At 45.4% G+C, this 16,186-nt stretch overlaps 1 protein-coding gene across 1 annotated transcript in view; it reads right to left on the reverse strand.

The window, feature by feature from the left end:
• Nucleotides 1-14,567, reverse strand: part of kcnh1b (potassium voltage-gated channel, subfamily H (eag-related), member 1b) — a 23,956-nt gene extending 9,389 nt beyond the window's left edge. The window contains exons 1-9 of the mRNA XM_062388234.1: nucleotides 14,309-14,567; nucleotides 10,763-10,886; nucleotides 10,588-10,694; nucleotides 10,143-10,271; nucleotides 9,664-9,782; nucleotides 6,871-7,263; nucleotides 5,317-5,746; nucleotides 568-767; nucleotides 211-463 (exon numbers count right to left, since the gene is read on the reverse strand). Coding sequence (XP_062244218.1) covers nucleotides 211-463; nucleotides 568-767; nucleotides 5,317-5,746; nucleotides 6,871-7,263; nucleotides 9,664-9,782; nucleotides 10,143-10,271; nucleotides 10,588-10,694; nucleotides 10,763-10,886; nucleotides 14,309-14,381 — 1,828 coding nt within the window. The 5' untranslated portion in view covers nucleotides 14,382-14,567. The remainder of the gene's footprint in view (nucleotides 1-210; nucleotides 464-567; nucleotides 768-5,316; nucleotides 5,747-6,870; nucleotides 7,264-9,663; nucleotides 9,783-10,142; nucleotides 10,272-10,587; nucleotides 10,695-10,762; nucleotides 10,887-14,308) is intronic.
• Between the last annotated feature and the right edge of the window lie 1,619 nt (nucleotides 14,568-16,186).

Consider the following 16,186-nt stretch of genomic DNA (forward strand, 5'->3'; position numbering starts at 1 on the left):
TCAAAGAGAAACCTTCATTGAGAAACGTTTTTTTAACGCACACTTTGTTTGGTTCATGTCGAGTGTGTTAACCTGGAGGAGGAGGGGCTGGTGACCTATACTGCAGCCGGCCACCAGGGGCGAGCCAGATGTTTTGGTTTTACTTTTATGAGGTGTCATGTCGGCCATCTTTATTTACTGTCTTAATGTCTCACTCAAACTGCTACTCACCCAAAATGGCCACCACCTCGTCGTCCTGGATGACCTCCAGTGACCCCGACACCACGAAGCAGAGGCTGTCCACGCTCTCTCCGGCGTGGAAGATGAGGTCGCCCGGCGCGCTGTGGACGGTCTGGAACTCCATGGCGAGGGCGCGCAGGCAGCCGTCGCTCGCCAGCCGGAACCCCGGGTGTTCCTTAAACACCTTCCTGTTGAGGTGGACGCAGATGTCCGCTCGCATGTCCTTGGGACAGATCTGCAGGACCTGTGGACACAGTCGAGTCAAACTGGAGTCAGACCAGGATCCAAAGAGAACGCAGAGAATGACTGTAGAGCGTCACACGTCTGAATCCTCTGTGCCCCTGTTACCTTATCGGTGTCGATGCCTCTGGACATGGACCAGGTGGACACGATGTAGTCCATCACCCGCTCGCTCAGCCCTGTGGGGACCTGGTAGAGCTTGAGGAAGTCCCTCACGCTGTTGAGCATCTCGTGGTAGCGGTTTGTGTTGGCGTACATCTGCTGGAAGATGGTGGTGACGTTACCGAAGATGGTGGCGTAGAGCAGCGCTGCAGAGAGGGAGGACGAGTTCAGACACGACTTGATCAAAACATCCAGATGCACGAGATCCGGTTTCACGTGAACGCAGCACGAGAGGATTTTCAAATCTTCATTGATTCAAAAACGTGTGAGTCAGAGAAAAACGATCTTTTATCTTTAAGTCGTGTGAACGCACACATCAGATGTGACTTCAGAACAAAAACAAACATGGAGGTGGCGTCATCTTTCTCTCACTTTGAGATTTTTGAGAAAAACCTCTCCAGCGCCTGTGATCGAGGGCAGATGGACAGCCCCCCCCCCGGCCCATCAGCTGACCCAGGGTGCTGAGTCCGGCCAGGGGGAGGAGCCTTGGCACTGACAGAAGAGTCAACCTTGTTATCTTTATTTTATGGACTAATTACTTCTATTTTATTTTCCATTTTCAATTTTCCCTCTGGAGTATCTGAAACGTTTGTATAGATTAGAAGTTATATAAACGGTTAAATATATTCTCTCATATTATTTTCATTAAAAGATTATTATAAAAAAAATTGGCGACGTATCCTCTGATAAAATAGATCCTGGTTTAATTCTAACCCAGTTACAGTTTGTCCCTCTGAGGCTCCTGTACAAATGGACATTATTCATGTCCACATGTCATATTTATGAATATTAGACTTCTGATGGTGCAGGGCGGGACATTTTAAGGACGCTGCACTCAACATGTCAGGGAAGGATGGGACGATGGCAGCAGAGGACACGTTGTCTCACAGCAGCTCTTTCCATGTCCGGTGGAACGGGTTGAGTTTAGAAACCTGCTGATACGAGTTCTGTCTCGTCCGACTTCCTGTCAGGACACAGAGGTAGAGAGTGGACAGACGCACTGAGACCACTTCAGTCATTACAGTGTCTCTGTCACTTCAGCTGCTTGGATTTCAGAGAGTCAGGAGCTGATCAGGGGATTGATCCTGTATCAGGTGTAACCAGAGGATCCATGGAGGTCATTTATTATTAATGTTAGCTTGATGCTGATCACTGTGATCTTTGCTCTGGAGCGTACAAACTAATTTACATAGTTCACCTTTATACTATATAAAGTAAAGTACGGCTAATGTTTATGTCGGTGGTTTAGTCTCTGTGGGACTTCAGGTCACACAATAAATCTCCTGGTCCAGTCTGAGGGACAAACGATGTTCTGGTCTTCCTCTCAGATCCCGACCTGGACGCTGCTAAGTGTCAAAGACACGACTCTCCATCAGCCAACCATCTGCTCATAGACGCTGAGGGACAGGCAGCTGAGACGAGGAGGAGGAGGAGCGAGAAGACAACACTCAGCTGATCTAAACTGCTTTCACACAGGAGCTGAACCACTGACGTGTTCCTGGCGTGTCCCTGACGTGTTCCTCAAGTGTCCCTGACGTGTTCCTCACGTGTTCCTGACATGTTCCTGACGTGTTCCTGATGTGTCCCTGACTTGTTCCTGATGTGTCCCTGACGTGTCCCTGACGTGTGCCTGACGTGTTCCTGACGTGTTCCTGACGTGTTCCTCAAGTGTCCCTGACGTGTGCCTGACATGTCCCTGACTTGTTCCTGACGTGTGCCTCGCCTGTTCCTGACGTGTGCCTCGCCTGTCCCTGACGTGTTCCTGACGTGTTCCTCAAGAGTCCCTGACGTGTGCCTGACGTGTTCCTGACGTGTTCCTGACATGTTCCTCCCGTGTTCCTGACATGTTCCTCACGTGTTCTGGACGTTCTGTATGTGACACAAATATCTAAGTCAGTTGCTCTGGACATTTTCTGGAACTTTTCCTATAACATGTCTGGAACATGTCACTGAGTGAGCGAGTGGATGAGGCTTCTGTCACGTGACGGACGTGAGCTGTCAATCACGACGTCTCAGAAAACGAACTGATCAGAAACACTTGAACTAACATTTATTAAACAGCTACTTTGGTGGTGATGACACTTCACTGTTAACATGTCGTCCATCTTGACTTTTAAAGCAGGAAGCTGAAGATCAACAGTGAACAGAAGATCAGGTGTCTGTGATGTGGTGGAACCTGGAGTGACACCAGAGTGACACCAGAGTGACACCAGAGTGACACCAGACCACGGCAGCTTCCGACGAGGAGACAGATCATCAACATTAAGGCTCTTTGTCCCTCGGCTCGGTGCAGAAAAGCTTTTACCAGCAGACGTCTGCTCTGGAGAACCTCCACAGAGCGTCCGTCCAGCTGCTCACCGGCCGACCTGCAGCTACAAGGACCGACTCGAACCTTCACAGCTACAATGAGAAAATACTTTACTTTCCTACTTTACGTAGATTTGAAACGTTGAGTTTTCAGTTCGATCCTCAGATAGAAACAGAAGATGAGTTTCTGTTCCAGTGAATCAGATCTGGATTCTTGGTTCCTTGGTTTGTGTCTTTTTTTTAAATCCCCCTCTTTTATCTTTGAGGTTTAAAACCCATCACTGCTGCTACTGTTACGCCTGTCTGTGGTCACACTAGTAATTGATTCTCCATGTTGTTCTGATCTGGGAGCTGCTGCTGGTGCTGGTTGTTCTCTTCGTGAAGGAGGTCATGTGACAGGAGCCTGGCGAATCAGCGGAGGCTCCCGTCATAACAGAAAATGTGTTGAATTTGTGTTTGTGTAGAAGTCGATGCAGATTCACAGGATCTTGATCTTCCTGTGTTGGTCTGTCACAGTGAGCAGTTCTGGTCTCACAGCAGCTGCTGGAGTCGAGCTTCACATGTTGTCTGCGGTATGAGATGTGACTGAGCCGTGGCCTGCAGCCTTCAGGCCGGACGCACACGTCCTGCTGAGCAGCTGCGTGAGAGACGATGCAGCAGGAGGACACGAGCTCATCTGACAGAGCTGTTCATATTTCATATCAGGGGAACTCAGCGTGTCACGACTCATCACTGCTCCGGGAGACCAGTGCCTCCGTCAGTCTGGATCTGAGCACACGACTCTTTATAAAGAAGTGTATTACACACACACACACACACACACACACACACACACACACACACACTGAGTCTGGTTCTACAGGTTTCTCCCAGTTAATGAGGGAGTGTTTCTCTGCCAAGTCTTCAAAGTGCTGCTCATACTGGGAGCTACTGGTTTCTCTAACACTTCCGGTCTCGACCTCATTATGTTGATTGAACTGGACCGAACAGAATCTTTCATTACGATGGATTCTTCAGTGTGAAGCTCTTTGTAACCTCGTTTAGATAAGTGCTATACAAATCTAGTTATTCTTAGAAGTCTTATTATTCAGCCGACTCAAGCTGCTCGTCTGTGAGTCGTCTCCTCCAGGTTGGTGATGAGACATGAGACATGAGACATGAGACATGACACATGACACATGACACATGACACATGACACATGACACATGAGACATGAGACATGACACATGACACATGACACATGACACATGACACATGACACATGAGACATGAGACATGAGACATGAGACATGAGACATGAGTCCCCAGGTGAGACGTCACTGTTAAGGTCAAACGTCAAATGGTTCCATGTTGTTCAAGTGCATAGTTTAAAATCCGTCCTCCACAGAAACCTCACACACCGAGTCTGAGGTTTTATCATTTCATTTGTTCGGAGATAGAGCAGTTAATGTGAAACATAAATTAATATCAGACCTCATGTTGGTTTGATTGAATGAATGACATGTGTAGAGGAACTGCATATTATATTATATTATATTATATTATATTATATTATATTATATTATATTATATTATATTATATTATATTATATTATATTATATCTTATATTTTACTATATACTTTTAAATCACAGAACAAATATTGAATGGTCTCTCCTTCACTCTTTCTAAGCACTGGGATGCTTTGACTCATTTAATTTAATTCATTAATTGATTCTTGGAGATTTACACATTACATTTTTTCATGTGATTATTGTTTGACCCCAGATTTCAAACTCCTGAGCAGCTTTTTTTCAACAATACAAAAATCACAACGAAACTTTCTGCTCCTTCTGGTAGAAGTCGTCAGTTCTGTCTGTGAGCCGAGTCGAACCCGGACCCTGAACTCACCACGACCCTGAACTCACCATGACCCTGAACTCACCACGACCCTGAACTCACCATGACCCTGAACTCACCACGACCCTGAACTCACCACGACCCTGAACTCACCACGACCCTGAACTCACCACGACCCTGAACTCACCACGACCCTGAACTCACCATGACCCCGAACAAGTTCACTCAGGGTCAAAGTGCTGCTGTGGACAGAGATGGTTTAGTTTGAAACTCGTGTGGATGTAGCCTGGCTGTTCACGCTCCAGGTTGGAATGACCACTTCCTGTTTCCTGTTTCCTGGTTTCTTGCTGCTCAACATGTAAAATGATCCAGTTTTCATTTGCTCACGACAGCGACTGAATTTGATTGGCTGATAAAAACCTCGCGAAGCTTCTTCCTGGTTGTGCCAAGAAAGACGTGAATGTAGCTTCAGTGAAAACGGACGATAAATATCCACCGATAACAATAAGAACACAAACGATCAACAACGAGAAATGAGAGCGACTCACATCCGATCATCATCATGGCCACGGCGAAGATCTTCTCTCCGTCCGTGTTGGGCGCGATGTTCCCGAAGCCGATGCTGGTCAGACTGGTCATGGTGAAGTACAGCGAGGTGATGTACACCGAGTCCTTGCTGGGCCCCCCCTCCCAGCGGCCCGAGCCCGAGGCGTTGAACCTGTAGGGCGTCCCCACCGTCTCTCCCAGCAGGTACAGCCAGCTGTCCATCCTCACCGTGTTGGCGTCCTCGTCGATGACCTCGTAGTCTCCGATGCTGAACCAGATGCAGGCCAGCCAATGAGCCGCCAGGCCGAACACGCACACCAGCAGGACCAGGACCGCGGCGCCGTACTCGATGTAGTGGTCCAGCTTCCTGGCGACCCGACCCAGACGCAGCAGGCGGACGACCTTGAGCGAGCTGAAGAGACTGCTGATTCCCTGTGGAGGACCAGGAAGAGACGCTGCATGAAGAAGACAGAAGAAGTCTGAACTACACCTGGACTCACTGGACACATGTCTCCTCTGGTTCTGATGCCAGCTCAAGTGAAAGCAGCTCTCTGTCAGAGGCTGCAAACCTTTCCTGATGCTTTTATTTTGTAAAGGCTTCCTTTGGTGAAAAGCTGGACGAGCTCTGAACGTCTCTCGTCCACGTCATCGTCTCTTCTTTGAGGAAATGTCTTCAGCTGCTGATCTGTTTAAAACCTCTGAGCCTCAGGATCATTAGGTGACTCTGACACCTCTCTCTCTGTCTCTCTCTCTCTCTCTGTCTCTCTCTGTCTCTGTCTCTGTCTCTGTCTCTCTCTCTCTCTCTCTCTGTCTCTCTCTCTGTCTCTCTCTCTCTCTCTCTCTCTGTCTCTCTCTCTCTGTGTCTCTCTCTCTGTCTCTCTCTCTCTCTCTCTGTCTCTCTCTCTCTCTCTCTCTCTCTCTCTCTCTCTCTCTGTCTCTCTCTCTGTCTCTCTCTCTGTCTCTCTCTCTCTCTCTGTCTCTCTGTCTCTCTCCCTCTCTGTCTCTGTCTCTCTCTCTCTCTCTCTCTCTCTCTCTCTCTCTCTCTCTCTCTCTCTCTCTCTCTCTCTCTCTGTCTCTGTCTCTGTCTCTGTCTCTCTCTCTCTCTCTCTCTCTCTGTCTCTCTCTCTCTCTCTCTCTCTCTCTCTCTGTCTCTCTCTCTCTCTCTCTCTCTCTGTCTCTGTCTCTCTCTGTCTGTCTCTCTCTCTGTCTCTCTCTCTCTGTCTCTCTGTCTCTCTCTCTCTCTGTCTCTCTCTCTCTCTGTCTCTGTCTCTGTCTCTCTCTCTCTCTCTCTCTCTCTCTCTCTCTCTCCCTCCCTCTGTCTCTGTCTCTCTCTCTCTCTCTTTCTCTCTTTCTCTCTTTTAAAGTTCACTGAGACATGTCTTCATGTCTCTTGTTTGTCCAGTCTCCTCGTAGAAGACTTCATCAGATGAACAATCTCTTTACTACAGAGTCAATCTGATGAACCCTGAAGGAGCCCACTGCCCCCCCCCCCCCCCAGGCTCCTGCACCTGAGCCCGTCATGCATGTGAGCTGAGCTGTGGTTCTGAGGCACTGACCTCGTCCACGTTCTCGAAGGCGTTGATGACGTCATAAGGCAGACAGGACAGCAGGTCGATGACGAACCAGGTCTTCACGTAGTTCATGCGGATCAGCTTGGGGTCGGAGAGGACTTCTCCGGCCGGGCCCACGAAGGTGGTGTGGAAGTTGAGGACGATGTCCACGAGGAAGATGACGTCCACGATGCTGTCCACCACCAGCCAGGTGACGTTGTTCTGCTTGGTCTTGAAGGACACGTTGTAGGGCACCATGATGGCCGTGTAGAAGGTGAGGATGAGGATGACCCAGTCCCACGTGGTCTTGAAGAGGCAGTAGTGAAGGATGATGTGTGGCGGCGTCTTCGGCGTTTCCTGTTTGTACTGAGGCAAGATGTCCGACCCCAGCTGCAGAACCTGAGCGGGAACACGGAGATGAAACTCTTCTCTGTCCTCATTCATAAATAAACAGGTTACATTCAAACTGAAATCTGAATTATTCAACGAGTTAAGGTACAACTCAGGTCGTCAGTGTTTTCTGAAACATCACGTTTTCATGTGAGGATCTGACGACTCTGGTTCTTTCACAAGCGTTTAGTGAATCTAGTTAGTAGTAAACCAGCTTGTTAGTAGTAAACCAGCTAGTTAGTAGTAAACCAGCTAGTTAGTAGTAAACCAGCTAGATAGTAGTAAGCCATCTAGTTAGTAGTAAACCAGCTAGATAGTAGTAAGCCATCTAGTTAGTAGTAAACCAGCTAGATAGTAGTAAGCCATCTAGTAAGTAGTAAACCAGCTAGTTAGTTGTAAACCAGCTAGATAGTAGTAAGCCATCTAGTAAGTAGTAAACCAGCTAGTAAGTAGTAAACCAGCTAGATAGTAGTAAGCCATCTAGTAAGTAGAAAACCAGCTAGTCAGTAGTAAACCAGCTAGATAGTAGTAAGCCATCTAGTAAGTAGTAAACCAGCTAGTTAGTAGTAAACCAGCTAGATAGTAGTAAGCCATCTAGTTAGTAGTAAACCAGCTAGATAGTAGTAAGCCATCTAGTTAGTAGTAAACCAGCTAGATAGTAGTAAGCCATCTAGTAAGTAGTAAACCAGCTAGTTAGTTGTAAACCAGCTAGATAGTAGTAAGCCATCTAGTAAGTAGTAAACCAGCTAGTAAGTAGTAAACCAGCTAGATAGTAGTAAGCCATCTAGTAAGTAGAAAACCAGCTAGTCAGTAGTAAACCAGCTAGATAGTAGTAAGCCATCTAGTAAGTAGTAAACCAGCTAGTTAGTAGTAAGCCATCTAGTTAGTAGTAAACCAGCTAGATAGTAGTAAGCCATCTAGTAAGTAGTAAACCAGCTGGTTAGTAGTAAGCCATCTAGTTAGTAGTAAACCAGCTTGTTAGTAGTAAACCAGCTAGTTAGTAGTAAACCAGCTAGATAGTAGTAAGCCATCTAGTAAGTAGTAAACCAGCTAGATAGTAGTAAGCCATCTAGTTAGTAGTAAACCAGCTAGATAGTAGTAAGCCATCTAGTAAGTAGTAAACCAGCTAGTTAGTAGTAAACCAGCTAGTTAGTAGTAAACCAGCTAGATAGTAGTAAGCCATCTAGTAAGTAGTAAACCAGCTAGTTAGTTGTAAACCAGCTAGATAGTAGTAAGCCATCTAGTAAGTAGTAAACCAGCTAGTAAGTAGTAAACCAGCTAGTTAGTAGTAAACCAGCTAGATAGTAGTAAGCCATCTAGTAAGTAGTAAACCAGCTAGTCAGTAGTAAACCAGCTAGATAGTAGTAAGCCATCTAGTAAGTAGTAAACCTGCTAGTTATTAGTAAGCCGTCTAGTTAGTAGTAAACCAGCTAGTTAGTAGTAAACCAGCTAGATAGTAGTAAGCCATCTAGTAAGTAGTAAACCAGCTAGATAGTAGTAAGCCATCTAGTTAGTAGTAAACCAGCTAGATAGTAGTAAGCCATCTAGTAAGTAGTAAACCAGCTAGTTAGTAGTAAGCCATCTAGTTAGTAGTAAACCAGCTAGTTAGTACTAAACCAGCTAGATAGTAGTAAGCTATCTAGTTAGTAGTAAACCAGCTAGTTAGTAGTAAACAAGCTAGTAAGTAGTAAACCAGCTAGTTAGTAGTAAGCCATCTAGTAAGTACTAAACCAGCTAGATAGTAGTAAGCCATCTAGTTAGTAGTAAACCAGCTAGTTAGTACTAAACCAGCTAGATAGTAGTAAGCCATCTAGTTAGTAGTAAACCAGCTAGTTAGTAGTAATCAAGCTAGTAAGTAGTAAACCAGCTAGTTAGTAGTAAGCCATCTAGTTAGTACTAAACCAGCTAGTTAGTGGTAAACCAGCTAGATAGTAGTAAGCCATCTAGTTAGTAGTAAGCCATCTAGTTAGTAGTACACCAGCTAGTTCGTAGTAAACCAGCTAGATAGTAGTAAGCCGTCTGGTTAGTAGTAAACTATCTAGTTAGTGGTAAACCAGCTTGTTAGTAGTAAACCAGCTAGTTAATAGTAAACCAGCTAGTTAGTAGTAAACAGGTGTGGGCCATTAACCTAATCTTGACCTGATGAGGGCGCTAGAGGAAACTAAAGTTATTTGAATTCATCCTCAGGGGAACATTAGTTTTCTCTGTTTCTATGATTTAATCATTAGATATTAAGATAACATTTATTATCGTAATTAAAATAAAAATCAACTGAAAACTCATGAACACAAAAAACATTTGTTTCATTCAAATGAATTTCATGAGATCTCAGTAAATGTAAAGTGAATAGATGTGATTTCTTTTCAGGGAGGTCGTGACCTTTGAGTGTGAACAGAGGAGACCTCTCACCTCGGCCAGTCGTGAGTGCTTGTGGACGTTCTCTCCTTTCTGCACGGCCGGGGCGAGCTGCTGCAGAACTCCTCGGCTGCTGGTCAACGCTCGGGTCAGACGGGCAAACTTCCCCCAACCTGCCAGCAACACAACACAACACCATCAACCACTTCCCAGAATGCACCTCAGGGATGTGTGTGTGATCTGAACTGATCTGTGGTGTGAGGAGACTCTACTCACAGAGGATGCTCTAGTTTAACACTCAATATATAAAAGAGAAATCAGTTCTTGAAAAGGAAGAAGTTGTTTCTTCCTCTTGGTTTTATTTGTGTTTACTTGTTTACTTCGGTCACTGACCTACTTCTCTGTATAATCCTGTTCAGTGAATCACTTCATATGAAACGTGCTTCATAGGGTTTTAATATAAATCACACAGATTTCTAACAAAGGAGCTAACCTGCGTTTCAGAGTTCCTCAGCCATTGGAGCCACACCCACCTTTTGAGGAGTCGTCATCGATTGGTTGCTTGAAGGCGGTGATGTCACTGAAGGTGCAGAGAAACAGGACGACCTTGTCCTGCTCGTTCCTGATTGGAGCAATCTTCACGAAAAACCAAACGGGCATCCCTGCAGCACCGAGGGACAAGAATCAGTCTGACGTCCCACAATCCTTTGCACTCCAATCACACAAAGCGCTGAATCATTAAAACATGAAACTAAATGAAACTGCTGATTAATGAAGCTGAACGATGAGTCGTCAGTTCCTCCGTCGGCCTCTAACCAGAGATCTGATTCCCAGTCCCAGTTTAGAACATGAACTGGGACACGAGAGCCTCCTGTCCCTCACATTTGAGGGAAAACCAGTCAGATGAAAACGTTGCACGAGTTCACGACCCACAGAACAAAGGACGAACAAGAGCAGCTAACACACTGAAGTACTCACGGTTCTTCTTGTACATCAGGATCTCAAAAGAGTTCATCTCATAGTTCTCAAAGGTCAGACGGACTTTCTCACTCATGTCTTTGTCCGTCAGCTCTCCATACATGAAGCTGCAGCAGAAACCACACAGGTTAGAGAGTGCACACACACAGACACACACATGATGTAGTGCTCCTACCTGCAGGTGCTGCTCTTCTGCATGACCTCTGCTCGGTGGTAACCGGACAGTTTGCAGAAGCCGTCGTTGCTGTAGACGATCGGCCAGTCCACGATCTGAGCGTTTCCCAGCACGAAGTTCGTATCTGAGCACAAACACCAGCCGGTCACATGACACGCGTGTTCAACAGCACACGTGTTCAACATGACACACGTGTTCAACAGCACATGTGTTCAACAGCTCACATCACACCGCTTCACGGTCATTTTCATTTGGAATTTGGTTTATGAAATAAAATGTTACATTTATCATCATACGAGAGGAAGGAAACCAGAATCTAAAATATTACCGAAATTATGAATCATTTTTTGCTAATTGGTGGTAATTTGTTTATTACACAAATCAATTAATTACCTGATTGTTGCAGCTCTCACGCTCATTTTTTATATACAAGAATTTCCGTCTTGTAATATTAGGACCTTATTGAAAAAGTATTACCACTTTATTCTATAAGATATTACGGCTTCTATCCTGAAAACAAAAGGAATTGTTTAAATGGTCATTTGCCAGCCAATCACAGCCCAGCAGCAGCGACACTTGGATTCCAGTGTGTGTGTGTGTGTGTGTGTGTGTGTGTGTGTGTGTGTGTGTGTGTGTGTGTATATGTGTGTGTGTGTGTGTGTGTACATCATTAATTAACCTCGTACTGATACGTTTCTGTTTCTTTCTTTTTCAAAGTGGCGTCAATGAAAAGATTCACAGCTTCAGTTTGCGTCGCTTCACAGAACCAGAACCGGAGACTGGGACGAACGGGATAAACCAGTTAACAAAGTGTTTCCTGTGCAGCAGTGGTTTGTCACGTGACCTGGTGCTTCCACATTCAGGATCCACTTCCTGAATATTTCACAGCGACATTCATTTTTCAAACTAAAGTCTGACTCCAGACGAGAGGAGGATGTTGTACAGCTGTGAAGACTTTAATACGTCCTGAATACAAATAACAAACCTTCACAACATGACAAAATACACAACACAACGTTCAGTCACACAACTCAGGATGGAGATCTGAAACACACGCACAACAAAGTCACGACAAAATAAAGTCAATGTAGGAAAAAGTCAAATCAAATGTACTAAATCAGATTCACTTGAAATGATATATTAGATATTTCTAGTATTTATTATAATTTATTCTGACAGAACTCTGTACCAAGATACTTTTATATCTACAGTAAAAGTGAAATGCTGACAAGTTCCTGTTTCCATTCATAAGTTTTGATACATAAGGTTGTATGCAGTGTAAGCAGATGTGTAATATTAAACATAATAACTGTGGGTTTAATAACAGAAATAATATTTTATATTTGAATTTGAAAAAGACAGTATTTGTTTTTGTTGTTTTATTAAATGTTGGTATTCTGTTTGTTATTTATTGAAAATGGCTTCTCAAAGATAAAAATCCTCCCACTGATCAGGATGATTCTGATCATTGCTGTGACCTTCACTCCAGCGCCACCATCAGGGGAGGAGGTGCAGGGATGAGTTAAGGTCTAGATTAGAGCAAGGTCAGATTAAGGTCAAGATTAGGGTCAAGTTAAATTATGCGCAGTTTCTTCTGAGTGATTGTTTTTTAAAGATTTTGATCACTGAATAAAATGTCTTTTATTTTTTATTTTGTATTATTCATTAGGCCAAACAACAGAGTTTAAAGGTGAACGTGTGAGTGAGTTCAGTGGTAACTTCATATCAACTCCATTATTATTAACTGGTGTCAATGGAAATCGAATCAAATGAAAACGACGTGAAACCAGGAAACGTTGAGGAACTGGTCAAAGGTCAAAAACACTCAGGACAGGACAAACCAGCACGAGACACGACAGTGAGGACTCCACAGACAGACACGAGAGGAGACACTGGTCTGTACCTGTCTGTCTATCTGATAATGTCCAAACTGGAAAGGTGGAAAAAAAGTGGTTAAAGGAGCAGAAGCAGAACTGAACCAAACGGGCTGGTGTGAATAATGTGAAGAAGCCCCCCCCCCCCCGATACACTGATCAACCAAATGAAAGAACCCTTAAAGTTCCCAGTGTAAAGTTCAACTCCAGAGATCAACGTGTCCTTCAGAAGAACCAGTGGTTTTGAACCAGTTCTCTGATTTGGTGCAAATCAAAGTAAGAACAGGTGAAATGGAGGCAGAAGAAGGACGAGCCCCGAACAATCCTGCTCCTCCTCCCTGACTCCTTCTGGTTCTGGGTTCCGCTCCTCCTCACTGCTGGCAGCATGAAGAGCTACCTGCAGCTCCATAGTCCAGCTCCTCCAGGAGGACACATCCATACCTGTGGTCACAAGAAGGTTTGTGTCTGCCAGCACAGTGTCCAGAGCCTGGAGGAGACACCAGGAGACACCAGGAGTCAGCAGGAGACACCAGGAGTCAGCAGGAGACACCAGGAGTCAGCAGGAGACACCAGGAGTCAACAGGAGACACAAGGAGACTGTCAGACGCTGGTGCAGTAGGCCCTGTGTTCCCCTGATGCAGTGGCCCCTTGGTTCCTCCTGATGCAGTGGCCCCTGGGTTTCTCCTGGTGCAGTGGGTTCGTCATGTCCAGAAGTTGTCAGGAGACCATGCAGGCAGGAGGAGGCCACACCCACTGAGTCCAGTTGGATCAGCCTGTGGTTTCAGTTTGTCACTGGGATGTTCGGTGTGGTTTTGGATCCAGTCCTCAGTAGGTTGATGGTTTGAGATCAGTTTTAGTTTTGTTATCTTCATGTTGTCCTGGATTCATCTGATCTGAGGTGTGATGTCAGCGAGCCTCAGTTTGTGTTTGAGATCAGCTGACGTGTGAGTGACAGCAGGTTTAGAACTTTAACACAGTGGAAAACTCTAAATGATGTTATATTATATATATGAAGATAAAACTGATAACCCCGCTGCCTGTTTTAAAAACAACAAAGACATTAACTGTGATTTACTGTATGATGTTAAAACACAAAGTAACAGTATGAGAAATATAAAATGAGTCATACATTGAAACCCTGCTGAGTAGATCCTGTGAAAACACACAACTATAATACTCGTTCACAAAAGAACGTTTTCATATATTCTTCTAGAAAAGACCGATTACGACTGAAATATTAGTATCAGAAGTTTTTTAGTAAAAAATATTAGTATCGACGTCGTAGATAATATTCACTTCTAACAAGCTAGAGCGATTCTGCGTGAAGCAAACATTTGATCTTGATCAGTTCAGGAATCAACAGATTATTATCAACTGGTGCCCCGTGGGAGGTTCCATCCCTCACACCCGGGACTGGGCACAAGTAGGTTTGAGTTAATGTGATGTTAATGTTATCTGGTTAAATTAACTGCTTAATAATAATAATACAAAAAAAAGAGTTACAATCACTAGCTTATCACAAAGTGTTGCTGGGTCGTGAACTGTCATGTTTGGATCTAAACGATGGAGCCCATCACCAGCTGGTGCTCAAACCACCGAACCCATCTTGACACCGTCCCCCCCGCAGACACAACAGATTCAGGTGGTTGAACCGGACTGAACAGGATCTTACCGTTGGACCTGCGCACGATGTTCTCCAGGAACGTGTTCTGAGGAGCCACGAGACCCCGACGTCCTCCCGCCATCCTGTCCTCCTGCCGCACGAGACCCAGCCGCTTCCCGCCACTCACATCTCTGATGCAGCGCCAGCCTCACGAGCTGCAGCTCGCCCTCCTCCCAGCTCTCTCTCCCCCTCCCCTCTCTCTCTCTCTGCCTCTTTCTCTCTCTCTCTCTTCCCCATCCTTCCTCTCCAGGTGTCTCTTTACCATCCTCTGCAGCCATCTGCCGATAGCAAAGGAGAGAGACATAGAGAGGGACAGAGAGAGAGAAAGAGAGAGACATAGAGAGAGACAGAGAGAGAGAAAGAGAGAGAGAGAGAGAGAGAGAGAGAGACAGAGAGAGGGGGGGGGGAGGATGGTAGAGAGAGAGAGAGATTGGAAAAGACTGGAAGGGAGAGAGGGAGAGAGAGAGAGAGAGATTGGAAAAGACTGGAAGGGGAGAGGGAGAGAGAGAGCGAGAGAGAGAGAGAGAGAGATTGGAAAAGACTGGGCGGGGAGAGAGAGGGAGGTAAAGAGACACTTGCAGGGAGTTGATGCATGATGACATCACAGAGGTTGTAATTAAAGGGTCAGTTCATTATAAACATGTCGGTGTATTTGACTTGATGAAGAACCTGGAGCCTGAACACACGGATGAGGGCCACGTCCGGTCGTCTCCTGGTCTGGTGAACCTCGGGTGTGAACCTGAAGTGGACCAAGTGATAAACGGTCCATGGCAAACAACAGCCTGGATTCTGGGAGCTCAGGGCTCTAGTGGTGACAGGGTACTAAGCTCTTTAAGGTTTGATGCTGCCACTTTAATAATGTATGTGAGGAGGAGAGGAAGTCAGTGTAGTGAAGCTTTTCCAGGAGACGTGTGCTCTGAGGGGAGCAGCAGTGTTGCAACAGGGGGCGCTGTGCAGCTCTGTTTACCTGGGCCCCCCCGAGACCCTCCTCGGTCTGAGTAATCACCCTCCTTCCTCTAACCCACTGAAATCTGACTTCTGTCTGTGATGTGAAAATCACGATTCACTTCCAGGTCACATGACTCCGCAGAAGTTTGAATTGGCTCCGGGGGAACGTGGTCATTACTGAACGTTGGTGTTCTTACTGATTTCTACATCTCTGGAACAACGACAAGACGTGGAGGTGAGGGAACTTCTCAGCTGAACGTGACTCAGCAGAAAACAACCAGAACAGAAAACTCCTCTCCAGACGATGGGGAAGGATTTAACAGCTTTTTAAAACTGGTTCACTCACAAATAAAACACTCACACGCTCCAGTTCCAGTGTAAACGAGGGAACAGTCTGTAAAGATGAGGGAACAGTCTGTAAAGATGAGGGAACAGACTGTGAAGATCAGGGAACAGTCTGTAAAGATGAGGGAACATACTTTGAAGATGAGGGAACAGACTGTGAAGATGAGGGAACAAACTGTAAAGATGAGGGAACAAACTGTAAAGATCAGGGAACAGACTGTGAAAATGAGGGAACAGACTATGAAGATGAGGGAACAGACTGTAAAGTTGAGGGAACAGACTGTAAAGATGAGGGAACAGACTGTAAAGATGAGGGAACAGTCTGTTAAGATGATCCATGACTTTATAAAAATGGCTAATGCGGAAGTGCCTAAAACCTGCTTTCTTTGGAATGACCTGCAGGGGGCAAGAAGTCTTCTTGTTCCGGTTCTTAAAAAGTCTCTGCGACTTTTCCAACTCCAGCGCTTTTCTAATGAACTCTGTCAAAGCAGTTTAATAAAGGTTTATAACAAACGGAAAGATAACATGTATGATAACATGTATGATAAAAGGTTTTGGGCCATGAACTCATTTTGGTGTAGATCTGTTCTCTAT

The sequence above is a fragment of the Platichthys flesus genome, chromosome 5 (genome assembly GCF_949316205.1).
Source record: "Platichthys flesus chromosome 5, fPlaFle2.1, whole genome shotgun sequence".
In the NCBI taxonomy this organism is placed as follows: Eukaryota; Metazoa; Chordata; class Actinopteri; order Pleuronectiformes; family Pleuronectidae; genus Platichthys; species Platichthys flesus.